Here is a 21704-nt window from a genome sequence, read left to right as displayed (position 1 = left end):
AATAAGAGATGGATACAGTTGTTAATGTAACTTGGATGCTCTACAAACCAATTAAAAGGTGTATAATATCTCTAACAAACTGTGTTCATGTAACGTCCAAAAGCGGTGTTCCTGACTCAGCGGCGTGTTCCTCCTAAGTGGTGGTTCAGGGACCCAGGTGATTTCATCTTGTGGTTTTTATATCTGTAATGTGCTGCTTCCAAGGTTGCTCTGCTTGCTTGCATCAAGTAGGAAGAAAGAGAAAGAACTAGGAAAGCTGTGTTCTGGACTTTTTAATGAATCTTAGCTGAGCATGGTGCAGATCACTTTTGCTGACATTCATTGGCTTTCACTCAGTAACGTGATCATTTGAGTATGAGAGAAGATTGCTCTGGCTGTGTGTCATCCAAGAAGAGGAAATATAGATTCTCCCAAATATCCCTGACATTGTGCCCCAAGAATAAGCTAGAATATTACAAAAGTATCATTTTGGGAAAAGAAGAATGTGGAAAATAATAATGTGGAAATATGCTGTATCAGAATGGTACTTTTTTTTAGTTCCCTGCTTTTTAAATTTTGGATCTCTTTTTCATTTTGCTGAATATCTGCATTGAAGACAGAACTGTTTTAAACAATCCTTCATGGTATGAAGAACTACAGAGACAAGGAGTCATGGCTTTGTGTCTCCTCTGTGTCTTCCTCCTGTGAGCTTTGGACAACTTACTTAAATGTTGTGAACCTCAGCCTCTTCCTCTTTGAAGTGTGCATTGTAGAGTCTAATTTTAGGGGAAACTATGACTCTTACAAAAATCCCTTGAGTAGTACATAGTATATATTGGTTTGGCCAATATTTGAAAGCCATTATTATCATTATTAGGGCATATTTAAAAATTTTTTAAATATTAAATTTTATTGTTGAAAAGCAGAGTTACAGTGAGGGAGAGACAGGAAGAGAAGGAGAGAGAGGAGAGAGGAGAGAGGAGAGAGGAGAGAGGAGAGAGGAGAGAGGAGAGAGGAGAGGAGAGGAGAGGAGAGGAGAGGAGAGGAGAGGAGAGGAGATTCTCTCTGCTGATTTACTCTCCAAATGACCGCAACTGCTGGGCCTGATCCCAGCTGAAGTAATGAACTGTTTTCTTCCAGGTCTCCCATGTGGTTGTAGGGTCATAAGCACTTGGGCCATTTTCCACTGCTTTCCCACATGCATTAGCAGAGGGCTTGATATGAAGTGGACCAGGACACAAACTGCAGCTCATTTGGGATGCTAGCATCAGAGGTCATGGCTTAACCCACTGGACCACAGTGCTGGCCCCAGAGCATTTTTATATTCTTCAGTCCTCCATGGAGACGGCTATTGTTGGGCATCCCATATGGGTGACACTGCTCCACTTCCGATCTTGCTCCCTGTTGATGTACAGGGGAAAGCAGCCAAAGATGACCTAAGTGCATGGGCCCCTGTATCTATATGGGAGACCCAGATGGAGCTCAGGCTCCTGGCTTCTACCTGGCCCTGCCCCGGCTGTTCCCGCTCCATGTGACTTCATTGATTTTGCAAGTCATGCTCTTTACACACACTGGGGATACTGAAGACCAGAGAGGTGCCAATCTTAAAATACTAATTTATGAAAGAAAGCCTGAAGTTAATGATAGTTCTGTGGATGATTCCATCTATTCCATTGGATGAGTAAGATTGGCTCTTATGTAGGCTTTATCTAACACTTTATTTTCAAAGAACCTCATAATTATTCTACTGAGTAGCCACATGGTATTTTATCCCTGTAGTATTTTTATTTTGGAGTTGGGGAAAAATGTCATGCTGGAAGTGTAATAATTTATGTTGATATGCAAATAAATTGAAAAGTCCTTATGTTCCTAATTTATTGAGAATTATACCAAGACACATCACCTTTGTAAACGTGGTGACCATTCACGAGGATGTGAACCAAGAAATCTTGACCAAATGGAGAAATTCTGAAGACATATTAATACATACATATAGAAGTTTTACAACAGTATAAAGTATGTAATCTAGTTTTTATAAGAAAATATACATGTCATTTACAAGTTGATATAGATTACCTCCTCTATGGCTACTCATAGAAAAAACCTGAAAGAGTTAACAATGGATGATAAGTTTATTGCTCATTTTATATTATTCATTTTCATTGAACTTTGTAAAAAAGAGTTAAAGTATTTAAAATAACATTAATGTCAATACTATTAACTCATCTTTGTGCTTTTACAAATGATAGAATCAAATGCGTATCTGTTTCTATATACTTACTTTACAGTTTGGAAATTCATGTTATAGAACTCAGTAAGATACTAGGGCTCCACTCAGAATCAAAGTATTTGGTGGATTTTGCTTCTTTAGGCCATTCTAATTAGCAATTCCATGAACAAGCATCCAGACTCTTGTTCCAGACTTTTCCAAAATCCACTGTTTCAATGGATGGGTTAGCATTAAGTTGCATTGTCCTATCACAATCATGGACAGTATATATGTTGCAAAATCTGATGAACACTTCTATGTTGTCTTTTTGTCTAACACAGCAGCAGGAGGCAATAGTGAAGTGTTCCCTCCCAAAATCTCTTATCTCTCTTGATCTCCAGGTTTTATCATCTTTCTAGATCTGTGTCTCCTTTATCTCCTTTATTTACTCCCTCTAGACTATGTCCTATCACGATAAAGGAATGTCATGAAACAGAAATGTTTAATGAGCAGCTATCTAAACAACTAAACACATCTAGTTTCCAGCCCAGAGAAGTGATACTAATGGGTTCAAGTGTCAGGAAGTGGGAGAACAATGAGCAGAAGAGCCATCGCACCCTTCTGCTTAAGTGAGCTCTGCGAAAGTGAAAACACAGCCACAGATAAACAGCTTCAGAGAACTTGGCTACAATCCCTAGTGAAAACCAAACTGTGTAATGTTTCTACAAACTTTGTACTTCTGTTTCTCTTAGTTTCCATGCTGCTTGAATCATTGAATCACATTTGAAGTTCTTTTGTTGTTTTAACACATTAAATTAGCTCATTACAGCTGAATATGTAGTGGAAAATAGCATCTGTTTACACTGTAATAATATAAAAATTACTTACCAGTAACAGAATAAAGAGCAATTTGCAAAAGCTAATCATATTTGTGCACTTGTCTGCAAAAAGAAAATTGTTAATATATGCCCAAGGGGGAAAATCACTTGCTGCTTTAAACAGAGGAAGCAGTGATATTAACAAGCATCACTTAGACAACTACTGTACTTAAGATTGCTATGTCCCATCTTGTTATAAAAATATATATGTTTACTAATTCTGTTATCTCACTTTGATCCTGGAAAATTCATAGAAATTAGAGATCAGACAATATTATAGAAAATCAAATGGTCTTTACATTACTTAATATTTGCAATGTTGAAATTCTAAAAATCCTTGTTTAAATAATTTAATTTTTTTCAGTGCTAATCACAAATACTGTTGGAATAACACATGTCAAATCCAGTCCCTGTTTTGATATCCTTGCCTCGAAGCATTAAATATACCTTTTTTTTTTTTTTTTTTTTTTTGGGACAGGCAGAGTGGACAGTGAGAGAGAGAGAGAGAGAAAGGTCTTCCTTTTCTGTTGGTTCACCCTCCAATGGCCGCCGCGGCCGGCGCGCTGCAGCCAGCGCACCGCACTGATCCGATGGCAGGAGCCAGGTACTTCTCCTGGTCTCCCATGGGGTGCAGGGCCCAAGCACTTGGGCCATCCTCCACTGCACTCCCGGGACATAGCAGAGAGCTGGCCTGGAAGAGGGGCAACCGGGACAGAATCTGGCGCGCCGACTGGGACTAGAAGCCGGTGTGCCGGAGCCGCAGGCGGAGGATTAGCCTATTGAGCCACGGCACCAGCCTAAATATACCTTTAATAGAAACTGACAACTGATGTTTGAAAATGTTGAAAAATGATTAACTTGAAATTTAGTTTCAGTTTAGTGTTCTCACTGAGTTTCAGCTTTTGGCTTGTTTCTTCATAAGTAGAAGATATAGAATGCTTACAATTTATGGATTTTTAGACCGTTGGATTTTAGACTGTTGTGACTCATAAACTGATATCCCAAGGTCTAGTGCCTTGGTGTGCTGAGCACATGGAACTGAAGGAAAGGAGCTCAGAGCAAGATCTGCTCCTGCTCTTCTTTCTCTTGTTCCCGATTCCGCCCCAAGATTGGCCATAGAGACTAAAATTCCTTTTCTTGAAGACAGTAGTCATAGGAAGTAGAATCCCTCTCTCCTAAAGCTAGCCATAAACCCTTGAAATACTATTCTAGCCTTTTGCTACCCTTGTCTGTTCTTTTTTTTTTTTTGGTAGGCAAAGTTAGACAGTGAGAGAGAGAGACAGAGAGAAAGGTCTTCCTTTCATTGGTTCACCCCCAAATTGCCACTATGGCCGGTGCTGTGCCGATCTGAAGCCAGGAGCCAGGTGCCTCCTCCTGGTCTCTCATGCGGGTGCAGGGCCCAAGCACTTGGGCCATCCTCCACTGCCCTCCCGGGCCACAGTAGAGAGCTGGACTGGAAGAGGAGCAACTGGGACAGAATCCGGTGCCCCAACCGGGACTAGAACCCGGGGTGCTGGCACCGCAGGCAGAGGATTAGCCAAGTGAGCCGTGATGCTGGCCACCCTTCTCTATTAAAAGCTGGCCTTAAAGAAATTCTCTGACCTACCTTTTCTAGTAGCATGTCATCACAGCATCAGACCCTCATTGTAGAGGAAGTGCTGCCTCACACCAAAAAGATGGGTTGCCACACAGAGAGGCCAAGAAGGAGCTGGAGAACTCTTGTTGAGTTTCCCCATTCAGTCTGTTGCCATTAGTTCATGCTTTTTTGTCCCACTTTACTACATAGCTTTCCATTCTTTATCAACTGTAAGCATAAAAATAGCTTCCCCTACATTTTGCATGTTGATTCTGAGTGCTCTCATGTCATGTAGAACTTTGATTAGATAATTCTTTTACGTATTTCTCCTGTTAATCTGTCTTTTATTAGGGGGTATTGGCAATGACCTTTGCGATGGATAAGAAAAGGAATCACACCTTTTTAGTCCTATAAGACTTCTTAAATATTGTATTAATAAAGTTTTTAAAATGTGTCTTATAGAATAATAGACCATTTTTCTCTTTGGTTGTAATAGAAACATACTATATTCGAAGTAAATTGAAATGGTATTATAGTTCTTTCCTCCTATGTTTATCAGGGGAATTGGGAGAACTCTATGTGAAGTTAATGTTTAAACTTCCCTTTTCTAGATGTAAGGATAAAACCTATTCAACTAGCACAGTCTTATATCAGACATGTTAATAATATTCATTAGGACAGAGCTCTCTTACATTCAGTCAGTCTTTGATTAGTATTCCCATTTTGTCTTCCTGCTTTTGACTTGCCCTTTAATAAGGTTCCTGTAAGTGGCTAATTCCATCTACTCCAATTTTAACTTGAAGAGAATAGCCTTACTGCCAGGTTTGGAGGACACCTCTCTGTAACCTTCGCTAGATGGACTTTACCAATCCCTAGTTTACTATTCCAGTGATAAAATCTTTATCCTTACGAGTTAAGCCTCTAGAAACCAAATGCTGAGCTCTGGTATTCTATAGAGCAGAATGAAATGTGTTCTTTCTCGTTAACTCCCTGTGGTGTGAGTATAAAGAGAATGGTTCACTGTGTAGCTGAAATGTGAAGATTATAGGCACTTTTAGAAAAAGCTTTTTTAAAATCTAAGTGATGAAGTAAGTTATAGCTAAATGAAAAATTTGGCAATGTATTATACCATATACCATCAGGTAGAGTCTCAGTTTATTTGGAGTCTCAGTTTATTTGTTCCAGTATTGCAGCAGATACAGGATTATGTTTCAATGGTTAAACAAGAAAATGGCATTTTTGTCTTTCAAATGGCACTTCCCATTTACCATCTGTTGCTGATTAATTCCCCAATTTAGCTACAGTCTGGGCTTCATCTCCAATCTCCAGACCATGTAGCTACAGAGACCTCATTTTACTGAGATGTTTTATTTATTTATTTATTTATTTATTTATTTATTTATTTATTTTTTGACAGAGTGGATAATGAGAGAGAGAGACAGAGAGAAAGGTCTTCCTTTTTGCCGTTGGTTCACCCTCCAGTGGCTGCCACAGCTGGCGCGCTGTGGCCGGCGCACCATGCTAATCCAAAGGCAGGAGCCAGGTGCTTCTCCTGGTCTCCCATGGGGTGCAGGGCCCAAGCACTTGGGCCATCCTCCACTGCCTTCCCGGGCCACAGCAGAGAGCTGGCCTGGAAGAAGGGCAACCGGGACAGAATCGGCGCCCTGACCGGGACTAGAACCCGGTGTGCTGGCACCGCTAGGTGGAGGATTAGCCTATTGAGCCGCAGCGCCGGCCAACTGAGATGTTTTAAAGGCTTCTCAAATCCAACACATCCCAACCCAACTCATGCCCTACCCTAAACCTCTGGGCCTCTTTGAATATTAACCAGTTTAAGAAATAAAGCATTTGCAAGAAGTAGAGACCATACAAATATATTTTAGACCACTCCTCAAAATTCACCTTCAATTATTAAAAATTATATTATGTTTGCATACTTCTTTCTCTGTTCTTATTGTCATTATAGACACTTGGATGTCTTGTGCCATTGCAATAATAATCTAAACCTCCATTTCTTCCCATCTGTTGCTTCCTTTATTCCATTACAAATGCTTTGAATTTACCAGAATAATCTCATAAAAGTGCAAACATATTTATTTATTTTATAGAAAGCTTTTATTTAATAAATATAAATTTCATAAGTACAATTTTTGGATCATAGCAGTTCTTCCTCTCATACCTGCCCTCCCACCCCCAAAGCATCCCACCTCCTACTCCATCTCCCATCCCATTCTTCGTTAATATTCATTTTTAATTATCTTTATTTACAGAAGATCAACTTTATACTAAGTAAAGATTTAATCAGTTTGCACCCACACAGACACACAAAGTAGAAAGTACTGTTTGAACACTAGTTTTGCCACTAATTCTTATAGTACAACACATTAAGGACAGAGGTCCTACATGGGGAACAAGTGCACAATCACTCTTGTTGATTTAACAGTTGACACTCTTATTTATGATGTCAGTGATAACCCAAGGCTCTTGTCATGAGCTGCCAAGGCTATGGAAGCCTGTTGAATTCACAAACTCTGACATTATTTAGACAGGGCCATAATCAAAGTAGAAGTTCTCTCCTCCCTTTAGAGAAAGGTACCTCCTTCTTTGATGGCCCCTTCTTTCCACTGGGATCTCACTCACAGACATCTTTCACATAGGCCATTTTTTTACCACAGTGTCTTGGCTTTCCATGCCTGAAATGCTCTCATGGGCGTTTTAGCCAGATCTGAATGCCTTAAGGACTGATTCTGAGGCCAGAGTGCTGCTTAGGGCATTTGTCATTCTATGAGTCTGCTGTGTGGCCTGCTTTGCATGTTGGATCATTCTCTCCTTTTTAATTCTATCTATTATTATTAGCAGACACTTGGTCTTATTTATATGATCCCTTTGCAACTTAATCCTTTCTTTATGATCAGTTATGAACTTAAACTGATCACTTTAACCAGTAAGATGGCATTGGTACCTGCCAACTTAATGGAATTTGGAGTCCAGGAGCCGGTGCCATGGCTCACTAGGCTAATCCTCCGCCTTGCGGTGCCGGCACACGGGGTTCTAGTCCTGGTCGGGCCACCAGATTCTGTCCCGGTTGCCCCTCTTCCAGGCCAGCTCTCTGCTGTGGCCAGGGAGTGCAGTGAAGGATGGCCCAAGTACTTGGGCCCTGCACCCCATGGGAGATCAGGAGAAGCACCTGGCTCCTGCCATCGGATCAGCGCGGTGTGCTGGCCGCAGCTCGCCGGCAGCGGCAGCCATTGGAGGGTGAACCAACAGCAAAGGAAGACCTTTCTCTCTGTCTCTCTCTCTCACTGTCCACTCTGCCTGTCCAAAAAAAAAAAAAAAAAAGCTGCTTGTGGAATTTGGAGTCCCATGGCAAGTTTTTAGCTTTACCTTTAGGGGTAAGTCTGAGGGGATGTATGCCAAACAATACATCTCCTCCCTTTCTTATTCCCACTATTATTTTTAACAGGCGTCAAATTTCAATTGGATTTAAACACCTAAGAATTCTATGTTAAGTAAATAGTTCAACCAATGATATTAAGTAGAAAAAGAAAATACTAAAAAGAGTAAAATAGTAAGCTATTCCTCAACATCCAGGACAAGGGCTGATCAAGTCACTGTTTCTCATAGTGTCAGTTTCACTTCTACAGGTTTCCTTTTAGGTGCTCAGGTAGTTGTCACAGATCAGGGAGAACATGATATTTGTCCTTTTGGGGCTGGCTTATTTCACTCAGCATGATGTTTTCCAGATTCATCCATGTTGTTGCAAATGACTGGATGTCATTTTTTTTACTGCTGTGTAGTATTCCATAGAGTGTATATCCCATCATTTCTTTATCCAGTCTTCTGTTGATGGGCATTTAGGTTGATTCCACGTCTTAGCTATTGTGAATTGAGCTGCAATACATGGAGGTGCAGAAAGCTCTTTTATTTGCCAATTAATTTCCCTTGGGTAAATTCTGAGGAGTGGGATGGCTGGGCCATATGATAGGGCTATATTCAGATTTCTGAGGAATCTCCAAACTGTCTTCCATAGTGGCTTTACCAGTTTGCATTCCCACCAACAGTGGATTAGTTTGCCTTTTTCCCCACATCCTTGACAGCATCTGTTGGCAAACATATTTATAAATCTGTTTTTCTTACAATCATTTCACAACTTTTCTTTTGAAAAGAACGTAACCTTTAAGTAAACCTCCAAGATTCTCTGTGCAAGAGCTTATTTGTGCCCCCATCTCTGCTTTCCATCCCAGTGATCCTTTCTGATGCTTGAAAGTTTCAAATTAGGGTGAAAACCAAACATCATATCATTTCTTTGTTTAGGACTTCAGTAGCAGTTGCTGGAGTTGATTTTGAAAATATTGAAGTATGGCTCCAGATAGAGTGATGATAATAGTATTTAAAACATGGACCTGAGATAGACTCTGAGTAAAATTATGTGAACCAATGACTACAAAAGTCAGTGATAATTCTGTATTTTTGAGTGTCTTATGAATGGACTATTTATTTTATTTTATCTTATTATTTGAGAGGTGGAGAAACACAGAGAGAAAGACAGAAAGAGCTTTAATATGCTGGTTTACTCCTCTACTGCTTGCAGTGGCAGGTGCTGGGCCAGGCTGAAGTTGGATGCTGGGAATGCAATTCAGATCTCCCATGTGAGTGGAAGGAACCCAATCATTTGAGTCCTAGGGTCTCCACTAGCAGGAAGCTGGAGTCCAGAGTAGAACTGGGACTTGAACTCAGGTATTGCAACATGGGTTGTGGCATCCCAACCAGCATTTTAACCACCAGGCCAAACATTTTGCCCCACGCACTATTCAGTATCAGCCCTCTGTCAGATGAGCCATTGTGAAGTCATATGGTAGGGCTGTTTTCCTTTGACTACTTCCTTTTGTGTTGAGAGCAAGAGTCTTGAGAACCAGCCCCATCATGCTCTTCTGATGTAGTCAAGCTGTTTGAGCTCTTAGAGTCTTATTCTCCTAATGGGTAAGTTTCTCATGACAATTGTAATTCCCTCATAGGTCTTCATAAGGAATAGGTGAGAATATTCTTCAAAAAAAGATTTTATTTGTTTATTTGAAAGGTAGAGTTACAGAAAGACAAAGAGGAAAACAGAAAGGTCTTCCATCCAGTGGTTCACTTTCCAAATGGCCACAACACTGGAGCTGAGCTGGATCTGAGACCAGGAACTGGGAACTTCTTCCAAGTCTCCCACGTGGGCACAGGGGCTTAAGCACTTGGGCCATCCTTCACTGTTCTACCAGGCCATCAGCATAGAGTTGGATTGGAAGAGGAGCAGCTGGGACACAAACCAGCACCCATATGGGATGCTGGCATTGCAAGTGGAGGCTTAACCTTCTATACCACAGTGCCAGCCCCTGTGAGAATATTCTTATAAAGCCTTCCCCTTGCTACCTGACTCACACAGTGTTTCTTTAGTGCCTCACATAAACATCCATTCTGGGAAGGAATAGCAGGATCTTCTTAATGCATTTATGACCCTCTGAAATCCTTCTTTCACATGTCACTCAGCAAAACAAAATCCCTGTGCAAATTTCTGCCAGAGACAGCTGCTAGCATCTGACTTTTGTGGGATTTTCTCTGAACACTAAACTTTTGGAATTAGAACTCTTTCTTGCCAATACAACTTAGCTACATCACAGTCAGTTGAGGAAACAGTCTTTATACAGTGAGAGAACTTTTGGCATAAAAGGAAATCACGCATTTATACAAGTCTGAACAATTCAGGATTCTGGCATCATTGCCACTGTTTCCTCCAAGCTCACCCTCACTCCCACAATTAACCCAATGCTAAAACTAACACATTCTGCAGCCCACCAGATATTTCCCTTAGTCTGTGAGGAGATCTCTTCCTGATTTTATAAGTATTCTTTAGGAAAATGGCAGATAACCCCTTTGCAATAGGAATATCTAATTTTTTTTTTATGACAGGCAGAGTGGACAGTGAGAGAGAGAGACAGAGAGAAAGGTCTTCCTTTGCCATTGGTTCACCCTCCAATGGCCACCGTGGCCGGCGCACTGCAGCCGGCGCACCACGCTGAACCGATGGCAGGAGTCAGGTACTTCTCCTGGTCTCCCATGGGGTGCAGGGCCCAAGCACTTGGGCCATCCTTCACTGCACTCCCGGGCCACAGCAGAGAGCTGGCCTGGAAGAGGGGCAACCGGGACAGAATCCGGCGCCCCGACCAGGACTAGAACCTGGTGTGCCGGCGCCGCAAGGAGGATTAGCCTATTGAGCCGCGGCACTAGCCAGAATATCTAATTTTTAATATTCTTAAAATCATTTTACTTTACCGATGGTATTTTTTATGGAGCATATTTGTGAATGAAGCCCAATTTTTCAGTCTGATTTATACTCTGAGTCCAATACCAGTCACTACAATCGCCTCTGGTCCACAGTAACTGTTCAGTGGATCCCTGTGAATGAATAAACTGCTGAAAGAAATTGACTGTGAGTGGACTCTGCCTGTAGGGGTCCAGGTTCTTGAGCTTGTTCACTTTCTTCCTCCTTACCAAGTGTACCTGATGTGCTTCAGAGAATCATTATGGCCTTTAACATTGACAGAGCACCTGGCTAAATACAGTTCATTCTCCTGAGGACCTGATAGATCTCAGCAAGTCCGTTTAGAAGTGATCTCTGGGACAGGCTTATTAAAGTAGCTACTGGAGCGATTCCCAAATTTATGAATAAGGGATTAGGAATTCCTCAACTCTATAGAGGGAAAGCCTTTTCCTTACTTTATGGGAAAGTAGAAAATTCGATCTTTTCCCTGAATATTCTTCTTCAGCACATGCAGGGTAAATGTTATGTAGATTTGTAGGGAGGGAAAAGGATTGCTGATGTCATAATTTCTTTCTCTGTATTATTATATAGCATAAAATCTTCCATTTTGGAAGCTTAAAAATAATAACAGAGAAATAGTATTTCCCAAGTACTGAATATTTTTGTGTCCATATTCGAAAGCATTTGATGTTTCAGATAAACCTTAAAATGCAGACTCATCACTAGAATTATTTGTTGTGTTTCCCAGATTTAAAAAAAAAAAGGTTGCTTATTCATGACAATGTTTAAAAAAGTGAAACAATCTTTAAAGTATTCCTTTGCCGCATCCTATGTAAAGAGAGTTCTCATAAATAGCACAATTGTGGTTGATGATGAGCTTCATCCCACTGAAAAAATAATAGTTTGTGTTTGTGCCAGATGCTTTTCCAGCACTAAGTGCCATAAAAATCCCCTGAAGTGTTTTCAACAGATAAGGCAAAGTGCCAAAGAGTGGCAGAAAATTAAGTTGAACCCTGTTCACATAGAAAATCCATTGAGACACCATATGTGTATTTCCATTTTAAAATCAGAATGTGAAATTAATTCAACATGCACTTAATGGGCAACTATTTAGAGATGTGTAGCAGATCCTAGGGACAGAATGATGAGCAGTATCAGATACTCCTCTCTTTCTTGTGGGATGCACTACCTGTCAGAAGAAGCAGAAATTTAACCCTTCTTACAGCAATGACAAATGAAGGAACATCAATATCTTCATGGAAAAAATGCATGTTATGGACAAATTATGTATGAGTTCCAAAATTGTTTGCCCGAAAATAAACTGGTCTTTTAATTCCATCTTCCCATGAAACTTTGAAGCACCCCTAACAACTGTACTGCAGCATATCCAAGACTACATGGAGGAGATGACATACAGACTTCTGTTAGGCAGGGTGGGTGCACCAGGCAGAGGGGACTAGTCAGGCAAGGCTTGAAAATAATTTCTTCTTGTGATATTTTCCTTAAGAGAATACAAGGGAGGGCCTTTTTCTCTAGCAATTGTTCTTGCTAGACAGCAGACACTGGGAGTGGGGATGGAGTGTTGGCTGGTGGACAAAGCTGGAGATTGGTAGTGTTGCTGAATGACACCCCAAACAAACAAGTTGGAGGTATTGCTGTAGACCCCCATGCTGGCTCCACTTTTCTTACGTGCAGAAAGCCAGTCGTTGACACTGGGGTGGTAGAGGAAAGTTGGTATTCATTCCCTGTCACCCCAAGTAGTTAGGGGTGAAGCTTCTTATAGATTGAAACTGAGGCTGAAAGGTACATAATCAGCTCATGTCCGGGTTCCTGGTTGGTCAGTGGAGCTCATGACCTTCCTTTGATTGATGCCATTCTCTTTAGGGAATTTATGATGGCCAGGTGGACTCCAGTTGGTCTGGGGGTTACATGAAGGTGGCAGTTACATTCTGCCCAGACCTGGAATTCCCCTACACAAATCACCCCCAGGACAACATTGGCCATCAAGATTCTTATCTATTGGAGAAGCAAATGACTCCTTGTGATATCAGCCAGGCTTCTAATAATTTTCAGTACTAATAGTCATGTGAGTTCTTGCCATGTATTCAGAGAAGAATTCTGAACACTGGCTCAAACAAACCCAGGCAACATGGTAAGTTTTAAGGTTTGTATTCAGTGAGAGGAATACGCAGCAGAGTGGGGATTTTATTTAGGTGAGAAAGAGAAGTCGAGAAACTAGATTGGGTCCATACCAAACAGAGAGCAGGCCAGGAGCCAGCCATGTGGAGCAAGTGTATGGTTATGAGCATCCACAGGTAGCTTAGAGCAGGTCGCAAAGCGAAGGCAGAGAGCAGGCCACGAGCCACGTGGAGCAAGCACGCAGGCAGGGAAGCAGAGAGCAGATGGCCAGGCCACATGCCCACTGGGCAACAGGGGAACAGGGGGAAGGCCCACTGTGTTCCAGGCCTTTTGTTTACTCCTAAAGAGGAGGGGTTACATAGTCTGATTGGCAGGTAGGCATACAAGTGGGGTCAGGTAGGGGCATGAGACAACACAGGGAGCTTGGTCTTCCAGCTCACAAACCTAATTGAATTTATCCTATCTGCCTGCCTACATCACTTGAGTTTGGTGATTAGAACCTTGTAAGGTCAGCTGGATAACTCCCTTAAGTCTGTGAATTCCTTTTGATAAAGGGCAGGCAAGGACACCTTGGGCTAAGGGAGACAGACAAGAGGGTCCTACTTTTGCATTATCGGGGTTTGATTTCAGTAGGGGGAGAAAACGTCGCATAAGAAAATAAATTTTTTTCTGCTGCTGATAGCAATGCTTATGACAACCTGACCCTCAGAATAATTAGACTCAACATTTCTAATTCCTCCCTGCAGTTTACAAATGGTTTGCCACATTCACACACTCAGTGAAGTGTTAAGCTATGAGCATTGTGAAGAGAATTCATGCACAGTTGATTAGTTTAAGGAAATGTTTTCTCTGATTTTTCTCAGTTCTGTGCACACCTGGAAGTTTTGTGATTATATCACTAGAGTTAAAACTCATGCAAGGTCACTGGTTTCCTACCCAAAAAGGATTAAGCACATTTAGCTAGAGTCAGTGTAGCTCCTGACATCAAACAGGTCTCCACCATTGAAGTTCATGAAGGCAGCTACTTGGACTCCAGACACACAAAATCATTGTTTTTTTGTTTTGTTTTGTTTTTCTGTTTGTTTTTCCACATCAGAAATCAAGCAAAAACTCTGTTTAAGAATCAAAAAAGTTTATAGTTAAGTTTTGAAAAGATAAATGAACCCATCAAGAATATTTTTTCACAATTACATAATTACTTAGGGACAAAGCATTTTCTCTGCTTACAAAATAGAGTTACATAATGTATTTGGGAAGTTGCAGCATGCTCCCATTCTTCTCATTAAATTGATTTAGAATTTTTTCCAGTGATTAGTGGTAGTGTATGAAAATCACCTTAGTGGTGTTATCATGTTTCTTTTTTTTCTGTTCCTGTGGTGGTTACTGTTCCTTTGTGATCAAGAGTACAGAGAACACGAACACCATTTAAAGCAAAGCATCAATCATTGGAGCTCAGAAAGCATGCTATTAATTCAATCATGTTCCTCACTTTGGGCTATAATGTGTCCAACGTGAATTGCCATTTTTCTTCATAATGTAGTCTACTTACATGTTTACTACACAACCTCAAGTTGAAATATACTATTAAATATTCTATATGGGTCATATAATTAAGAAATAAATGTATCTATGTCATAACTATTTCCCAATTGCATAACTGAATTTGTATTCACAATGATAAGGAAAAGTTATGACAGTGGACTATTAATCTTTAGTTTTTTTCTTCAAATATTCTTTAAACGATTCACCAACAAGGTACTCTCTTGATTTGCCAGGGTACTTTTAGTTTGCCTGCCAGCTGGGGATTTCTTTTAATAAAAGAACCCTAAGTACTTAAAAGAGGAACCTAGACAGCTAGCATTAAATCAACTTAATGCAAATAAAACAGCAGATCAGATACTTTTTTGTTATATTGCAGTTTTAAGAACTGTGATACAGAGCTTGGATTTTTCTTATTGTTATTGTTATTTTTGAGCTTAAGACTCCTGCAGCCCTTTAAAATTGGATCATGGCAAAGATGATAATGTCAGAGGTCATGCTGCAACAATAATTACCTTGGAGATAAAAGGGGAAAATCCTGAAAGAGAAAAAGCACAGGGACTAGGAAAGCACTTAGATGTGGTTTCAGAATTTTAAGGAAGTTTCCAAGGTTAATTTACTGTTTTCAGTTCATTCTGCTTGCATAGAAGTTTTTCAATAACATTTGTACTTGAGGTTTCTTGTTTTTACTTTTTTTAAGGAAAGCGACTTTTTTGTAATTTCTCCAATGAGGCACATTGCTCACATTTGCATGTGCAAACATTCAACCTTCTAATGACTGTCCTTAAATCTTTGGAAACCTGGACTTTGGATATTTAGAGCAGAAAGGGACTTGTTCTCTCTGGTTCTCTGAATGTTTGATAATTTGAGTCTGTGAGCAGGTAGCAGCCCTCAGGAGAATAAGCAACAGGATGTGCCAAAGTCTTTCTGGGCAAGTCAGGTGTCAGTCTTTAGTTTCCCCTTCCCTATGATTTGGGGCCATCTTCTCTGATAGAATGCTGGAGAGAGGGTTCATGTTCATGGCATTCCACCCTCTAAACTTCCTGTAGATTGAAAAAGGAAATTCAGAAATAGTCCTTACCCCACAACCCTTATGCTGCGGGGCGGGGGATGAGAGACATGGAGGTAGAAGAAGGTCAGAGAGGCCTCGATTCAGTAGTTAAAGCACTCAGCATGCCAAGGTGCCCACACTTTAGGGTATCGCTTTCTGAGCTCCACGATCTGTTTATCCAAGAGACCGTTGTTGGGGAAAATGCACTTATGCATAAGGTGAGTAGTTCTGGAACTTTAGTGTACACTAGAAGTACTGAAGGGCTTATCATACACCCATTGCTGAGTAGAAGCCCTGTGATTTGTAATTCAGTTAGGCTGGATAGGCAATGAGAATTTATATTTTGAACAACCTCCCAAGTCAAATGCATGCTAGCGCTACTATTCTGGAGGCCACTGGTTGAATTTATTTCCTTGCAAAATGAAGCTGCGAGTCGATCTTCACAACACACCTAACATAGAGTAAGGACTTGAAAATCTCCTGAACTGTTGTATGCAAAAGTGATACTCAAAATATTCCACAATCCATTGACCGCTTACAGGGCACTTTATCTTCAGGCATTTAACTCATCTCTGCATTCTGATTTAATGTTAGACTTTGTAAGGGTGCGTGCCACACACAAAAGAACTGCGTGGTGATAAATCAAAATTTTTAAGTTTTTAAATTTTTTTTTACTGTAGTCAATTCTTTATACTATTTCTCAGAAGATAAACCTGAAGTATGCTGTAGAGTTTAGGTTAATATATCGTGTTTTATCAGCTAATTTTTCTTCATCTCCAGAATAACAGACTAAGCTAAAATTTAAGAAGTAAGAGAATTCTCTTTGTAAAAGGAAAAAAGAATTCCCCCGCCTCAAATATTATCACTCCTCTCTTTGAGAAAGATGACACATTTTCAGTAACTATTCTTTTCTGTTTTTCTGGTGTTACATTTTAACATTATAGACAAAGGGAAAATAATCATTTCTGCTCTTTATAATTCTTAATTGGGATTGACCCCTGTAACAAAAGGCAAATGAACAAGAGAAAAATAAATAGCATTTTATTAAGATATATACCTCATATATACATGGAAATTACCAAAAGAAATTGGTAAATGTGAAGACTATATCTCAAAGTGTGGGCTCTGTCTTCAGACTTAAATTCCTTACATTGCTGAAACAGAGAACAAAAAGTTGAAGTCTAAGCCCTTTCTATTGAAAAGAATCTCTTATTATTTATTTTTAATGGTTATTTATTTATTTGAAAAGTAGAGCATGAGAGAGAGAGAGAGAGAGAGAGAGAGAGAGAGAGAGAGAGGTTGTCCATCTGCTGCTTCACTCCCCAAATGCCTGTTGTGGCTGGGACTGGGCCAGGCTGAAGCCAGGAGCCAAGAACTTTATCTGGATCCCTCATGGGCTCCCTCACGGATAGCAGGAATCCAAGTACTTAAGCCATCATCTGCTGCCTTCCAAAGCATGCATTAGCAGGAAGCTAGATTGAAAGTGGAGGTAGGACTCAATCTCATGCACCCTGATATGGGTTGTGGGTGTTTTAGCCAGTCTTTATCTGCTGCTTAACCCACTGGGCCACAACATCTGCTCCAAGGGTCTCTGATGACTTAGAGTCCTCCCTCTCAGAACTGACAGGGAGACTCTCTTAGAAATGTAGATTTCCGGGGCCCACTCTGTGGCAGAGCCCTTTAAGTCAGCGCAGGCATCCCATTTGAGTGCTGGTTTGAGTCCTGGCTGCTCCAATTCTAATCCAGCTCTCTACTAATGCACCTGGGAAAGCAGCAGAGAATGGCCCAAGTGCTTGGGTGCCTGCAACCATGTAGGAGACCTGGAAGAACTTACTGCCTCCTGGCCATTTGGGGAGTGAACCAGCAGTTGGAAGACCTCTCTGTCTCTTCTCTCTCTCTCCTCTCTCTCTCTCTCTCTCTCTCTCTCTTTCTCCCTCTCCATAATCTGCCTTTCAAAATAATCAGAATAAATATTTTTAAAAAATGCAGATTTCCTTTATATAGACTGCATGTTTCCAACAATGACAACAGAAATACAAAACTTGAGAATGTGTCTGTTTTCAGAGCCTTTGTTTTATTTATTGTTTCATAAAGCAATTCATGAAATGATCAGCTCAAAGTAATCCTTATGGCAGTCAGATATAATTGAGGAGATGTATTCTGTTCTCCTATGGCCATATTTTGGAGTGAATCCCATCAATATGGTAATATTACCTTTATCTTAATAAAAATTCAATTTGTGATAAAATTACATGATATCAGAAACTAAGAAAGACCATCTTCTTGTTCATGAAATCATATGTGTTCATGAAAATTAATAGTTTCAGTATATATATAATACATCATATAATAATATATAATATAATAAATTTCCTAGTTTTTAGAAAGAAAAGGACATCAAGTTGCATAAAAGAAATATAGAGTTAAAGAATACTAGGTATTGATGCTAATGCAACTAAATGATACCTGAATATTAAATTTCCAGTGAATTTCACTGAATAATGATAATTCATAAAGAAGTCTCTTAGACAAAATAAATACGTGACTTGTTTTCACATCACAAAACCCCTCTCGCAATGGTAGCCATTTAAGAATAAATTTTATCTACTCTGAAACTTCAATCACATTTAAACTGAAAGCCATTTTGAAATACTGAAGATAAAATTTGAAGATTGAAGTCTGAATGCTACTGAGGGCTGGGGTGTGGCCAAGACCTCTGAAACAGCATCACTGTGTTCTACAGGCGTGCGCATACCATCTTCAATGCCAGTATTTGCCTGTGGGATGGTGCTTGTTACATTCATGGTGTCAACTGCTATTTTAACAATATTGCAGTGATTTTTTTTATTATGCAAGGCCCTAATATTCCACTCATTCTTTAAAATAAGGTGTTAAGGCCCAGTTCTTATTGATTTTTCTCATTTCTATCTATGTTATGACTCTGTTTTAGTTAGGAAATACAGAATTCTAAAATGTGGTATGTGAAGTAGTAAGCTTATTTAACCTTGAAATCATTCCTGTGAAAAAACAACTATTTGCTTGTGTCTTACTGGCTCCTGGGTACCTGGTAATGAGTTGACTGAGAGACTGGATAATAAATAATAGAGAACACTCTTGGAGGGACAATGATGTGCTAGTAGGTGGTGCCATCGTCCTGCACCTCTATGCCCAGAGGAGAAGCAGAGAGGGTCAAAGAGATGTCTATGGCCAACTGCTGCTTCTTGCAAATCTCCCAGCAGGATTCCTTCTTAGGCTGCAGGCTTGCTTACAGTCACAAAAAGAATAAATGGCTGTCCATTCAAGTAACCTAGGGGTAAGGAGAGCTGGCTGACTCTTCCTGCTTTACACACTTGACATACCTTCACACATGACATACCTGAATCAGAGCAGACCAAGTGGACAGTATATGTGGATGCAAAAAGTTATACTAGGACAACTCTAGAGCAGTCCAATAAATTCTACAACCATTAAATAAAGTCAGTGGTGAAGGAAATTTTAAATATGTGCAAGAATTATGATCCACATTAGATCCACAACTTGCACTCCTACCTTGACCCCAAAACACACACGTTACATAATCATAATTACATGAATGTCTTCTGCAACCATCTCCCCAGTACTGTATTTTCCTAGATTCTATATCTCTTGTTCTCCATGTACCACTTTGGAGATTCTCATCATTTGATTTTTTTTTCCCAAATTTTGGTGAGGTTTAATTGCCTCTTTTGGAAAATCAGATAATTTATAATTAAAATAACTATTATCAGAATGCTTTGGAACTGTTATCCAAAGAACAAGTGAGTATGCATTTTGATAGGGTTTTTTGTTTTGTTTTATTTTGTTTTTCCATTTTAAGATACCAGGAGTCTCAATTGGGATTGCACTAATGAATGGTCATTTTGTCATACCCTTCTTCCTATAACTCCTGCAAATATTTCACTTTCTAGAAGGCATTGATTTATCTGTACCTGTGCAGACAGGTCTTTGGTTTTTGTTTGTTGGTGTATGTACTCTCTTAACTTCTGGGAATTCTTTTGGAATAAGTGCCTTACTTTCAAAAATAGTGACATTCATCTGGCCTGGTGATATGTTAAGACAAAATCTTGTTTAATTTGAAATGTCACTGAGAATGTAGCTTTTCTAAGAGCCTTTAAAATGTATATTTTGGAAGTATAAATGGAGATAACATTATTAATCTTGGCTTAATCTTTTAATATATATTGTGTGTAAAATATTTCTACCACCGGAGAAGGGGTATTGGGCAGAGAAGGAAAGAACTTTGTTATAAGAGAATTTGTGAAGCCAATTGCCTAAAGATGATAACCAGCTATCATATGGATCTAACTGAATATATATATTGCTCCTAAAATATATGGTCAAAGGACTTGAATATTTTGAAGGAGAATTAGGAAGAAAAAAAATGAGCTACATCTCTATCCGTCAAAGTGGCATTCCCTATTTAGAATCCAACCAATCAAATCTATCACTGGTTCCTCAATTGACTGTAGCATGTCTTAACTTCCTTTTTTGGCTCATACTCTGTCTTTTGATGTTATGTGTTGTTGGAAAATTTGTAACTGATGCATGATTGTGAACAGTCTGTTCAAACTGTTTCTAATATATAATTTCTTTGTCCAGTGTTCTTTCAATAAGGGTACCTAGTTATTTAAGTTATTATTGTCAGAATGATGCAGATGAAAGTGTGGGTTATTTATTTATTAAAATATATACTGCAATGCCCTACCTACCATGGTTGCTATAATGAAGAAGGCAATGTGACTACTGTTTTTCAGGCAAAATGGAACATTTAGTTTAAATAAGCAATGAGAAGTGATGGGTGACTACCAGAAATAGTTCTCCCTTAAGATTTCTTTTCTGTGAAATGACATTTTTAAAGGTTTTGACCTAGAAAAACCTCCTGATCTAAGAATCTCCCTAACCACCCTCATCCCACTTATTTGCAGCAAAGGCTCCTCACCTAATAAACATTAATAAATATTCATTTATTTAAAGGTAGTTATCTATCTGAGTTAATGTGTCTCCCCAATACCACCTGCCTCCCACAAAAAGTCAAGAAAACATAAACTTGGGGAAATGTGTATCACCATCAAAAAATAAAAATAAAAAAGAATCTCAGAAGGCACAGGCAAACAAATTGCTTTGGCCCCAGTAGGTAGTCAGAACACACTGGCACCTCCTGACAAGGGACCAGAGTGTGAAAAACACGTATGTTGAAAGAATGACACTACCTTGAATTCCTCAGACTACCCTCTGTAGGAAGCAGGGAGAAAGAAAGAATCAGAAAATTGCCCAGCTTCCATGAACTCCATTTAGACTTAGGCAGTACATTTGCTTTTGAACTTGCAGGCTTCAATCTGAGACTCCGGGGTGCCCACTTCCCTTGTTATGTGTGAACCTTTCCTTGTAGACACCTGTTGGGGACTCTATTAATCACACACATTGCAGAAAGAGAAAACGCACTTTTTGAGCCATGGAGTGAGAGGCTCTCTTTTCTAGGACTCTTCTTAATCTATGGGAGCCTAGCATCTTCTATATCAGAACAAAAGCAAAACAGGTGTAAATTCTTAACTTTTTTCCCATTCCACAGAGAAAATGTTGTTGATGTGTTAGTGGTCAGCTACATTTCTCTTAAGAGAAGCAATGGGATGTTTCTTCCTTCTGTCCTAAGATTTTTGAACTTGAGTCCCATTGCTTTCTAGCATCATTCTAAACAGAACCCCACTGCTTGGCCAAGCCAGAATTAGCTTGAATGGTACCTTTTATTGAAAGGGAATCTGTATTTGCAGCAATACAGAGAATGCCAGTTTAGAAATGAGCCTGATTGCATGGTTCATTTTGTTCTCCTTTGTAGAGCCAGGCTGCGGCCCACTACAAAGGCACGAAACATGCCAAGAAGCTCAAAGCACTGGAAGCCATGAAAAATAAGCAGAAATCAGTAACTGCCAAGGACAGCGCAAAGACTACCTTCACCTCCATCACTACCAATACCATCAACACCAGCTCTGACAAAACAG

General features: G+C 39.8%; 1 protein-coding gene across 8 annotated transcripts in view; it reads left to right on the top strand.

The window, feature by feature from the left end:
• Positions 1-21704, top strand: part of ZNF385D (zinc finger protein 385D) — a 1067118-nt gene that overhangs the window by 946605 nt on the left and 98809 nt on the right. For all 8 annotated transcript variants that reach the window (XM_051858856.2, XM_051858858.2, XM_051858860.2 and 5 more), the window contains one exon: positions 21542-21704. In XM_051858856.2, the coding sequence (XP_051714816.1) occupies positions 21542-21704 (163 nt within the window). The remainder of the gene's footprint in view (positions 1-21541) is intronic.

Source organism: Oryctolagus cuniculus, chromosome 4 (assembly GCF_964237555.1).
Source record: "Oryctolagus cuniculus chromosome 4, mOryCun1.1, whole genome shotgun sequence".
In the NCBI taxonomy this organism is placed as follows: domain Eukaryota; kingdom Metazoa; phylum Chordata; class Mammalia; order Lagomorpha; family Leporidae; genus Oryctolagus; species Oryctolagus cuniculus.
Note: the sequence above shows the minus strand (reverse complement) of the source record. Positions and strands in the feature narration are given on the sequence as shown.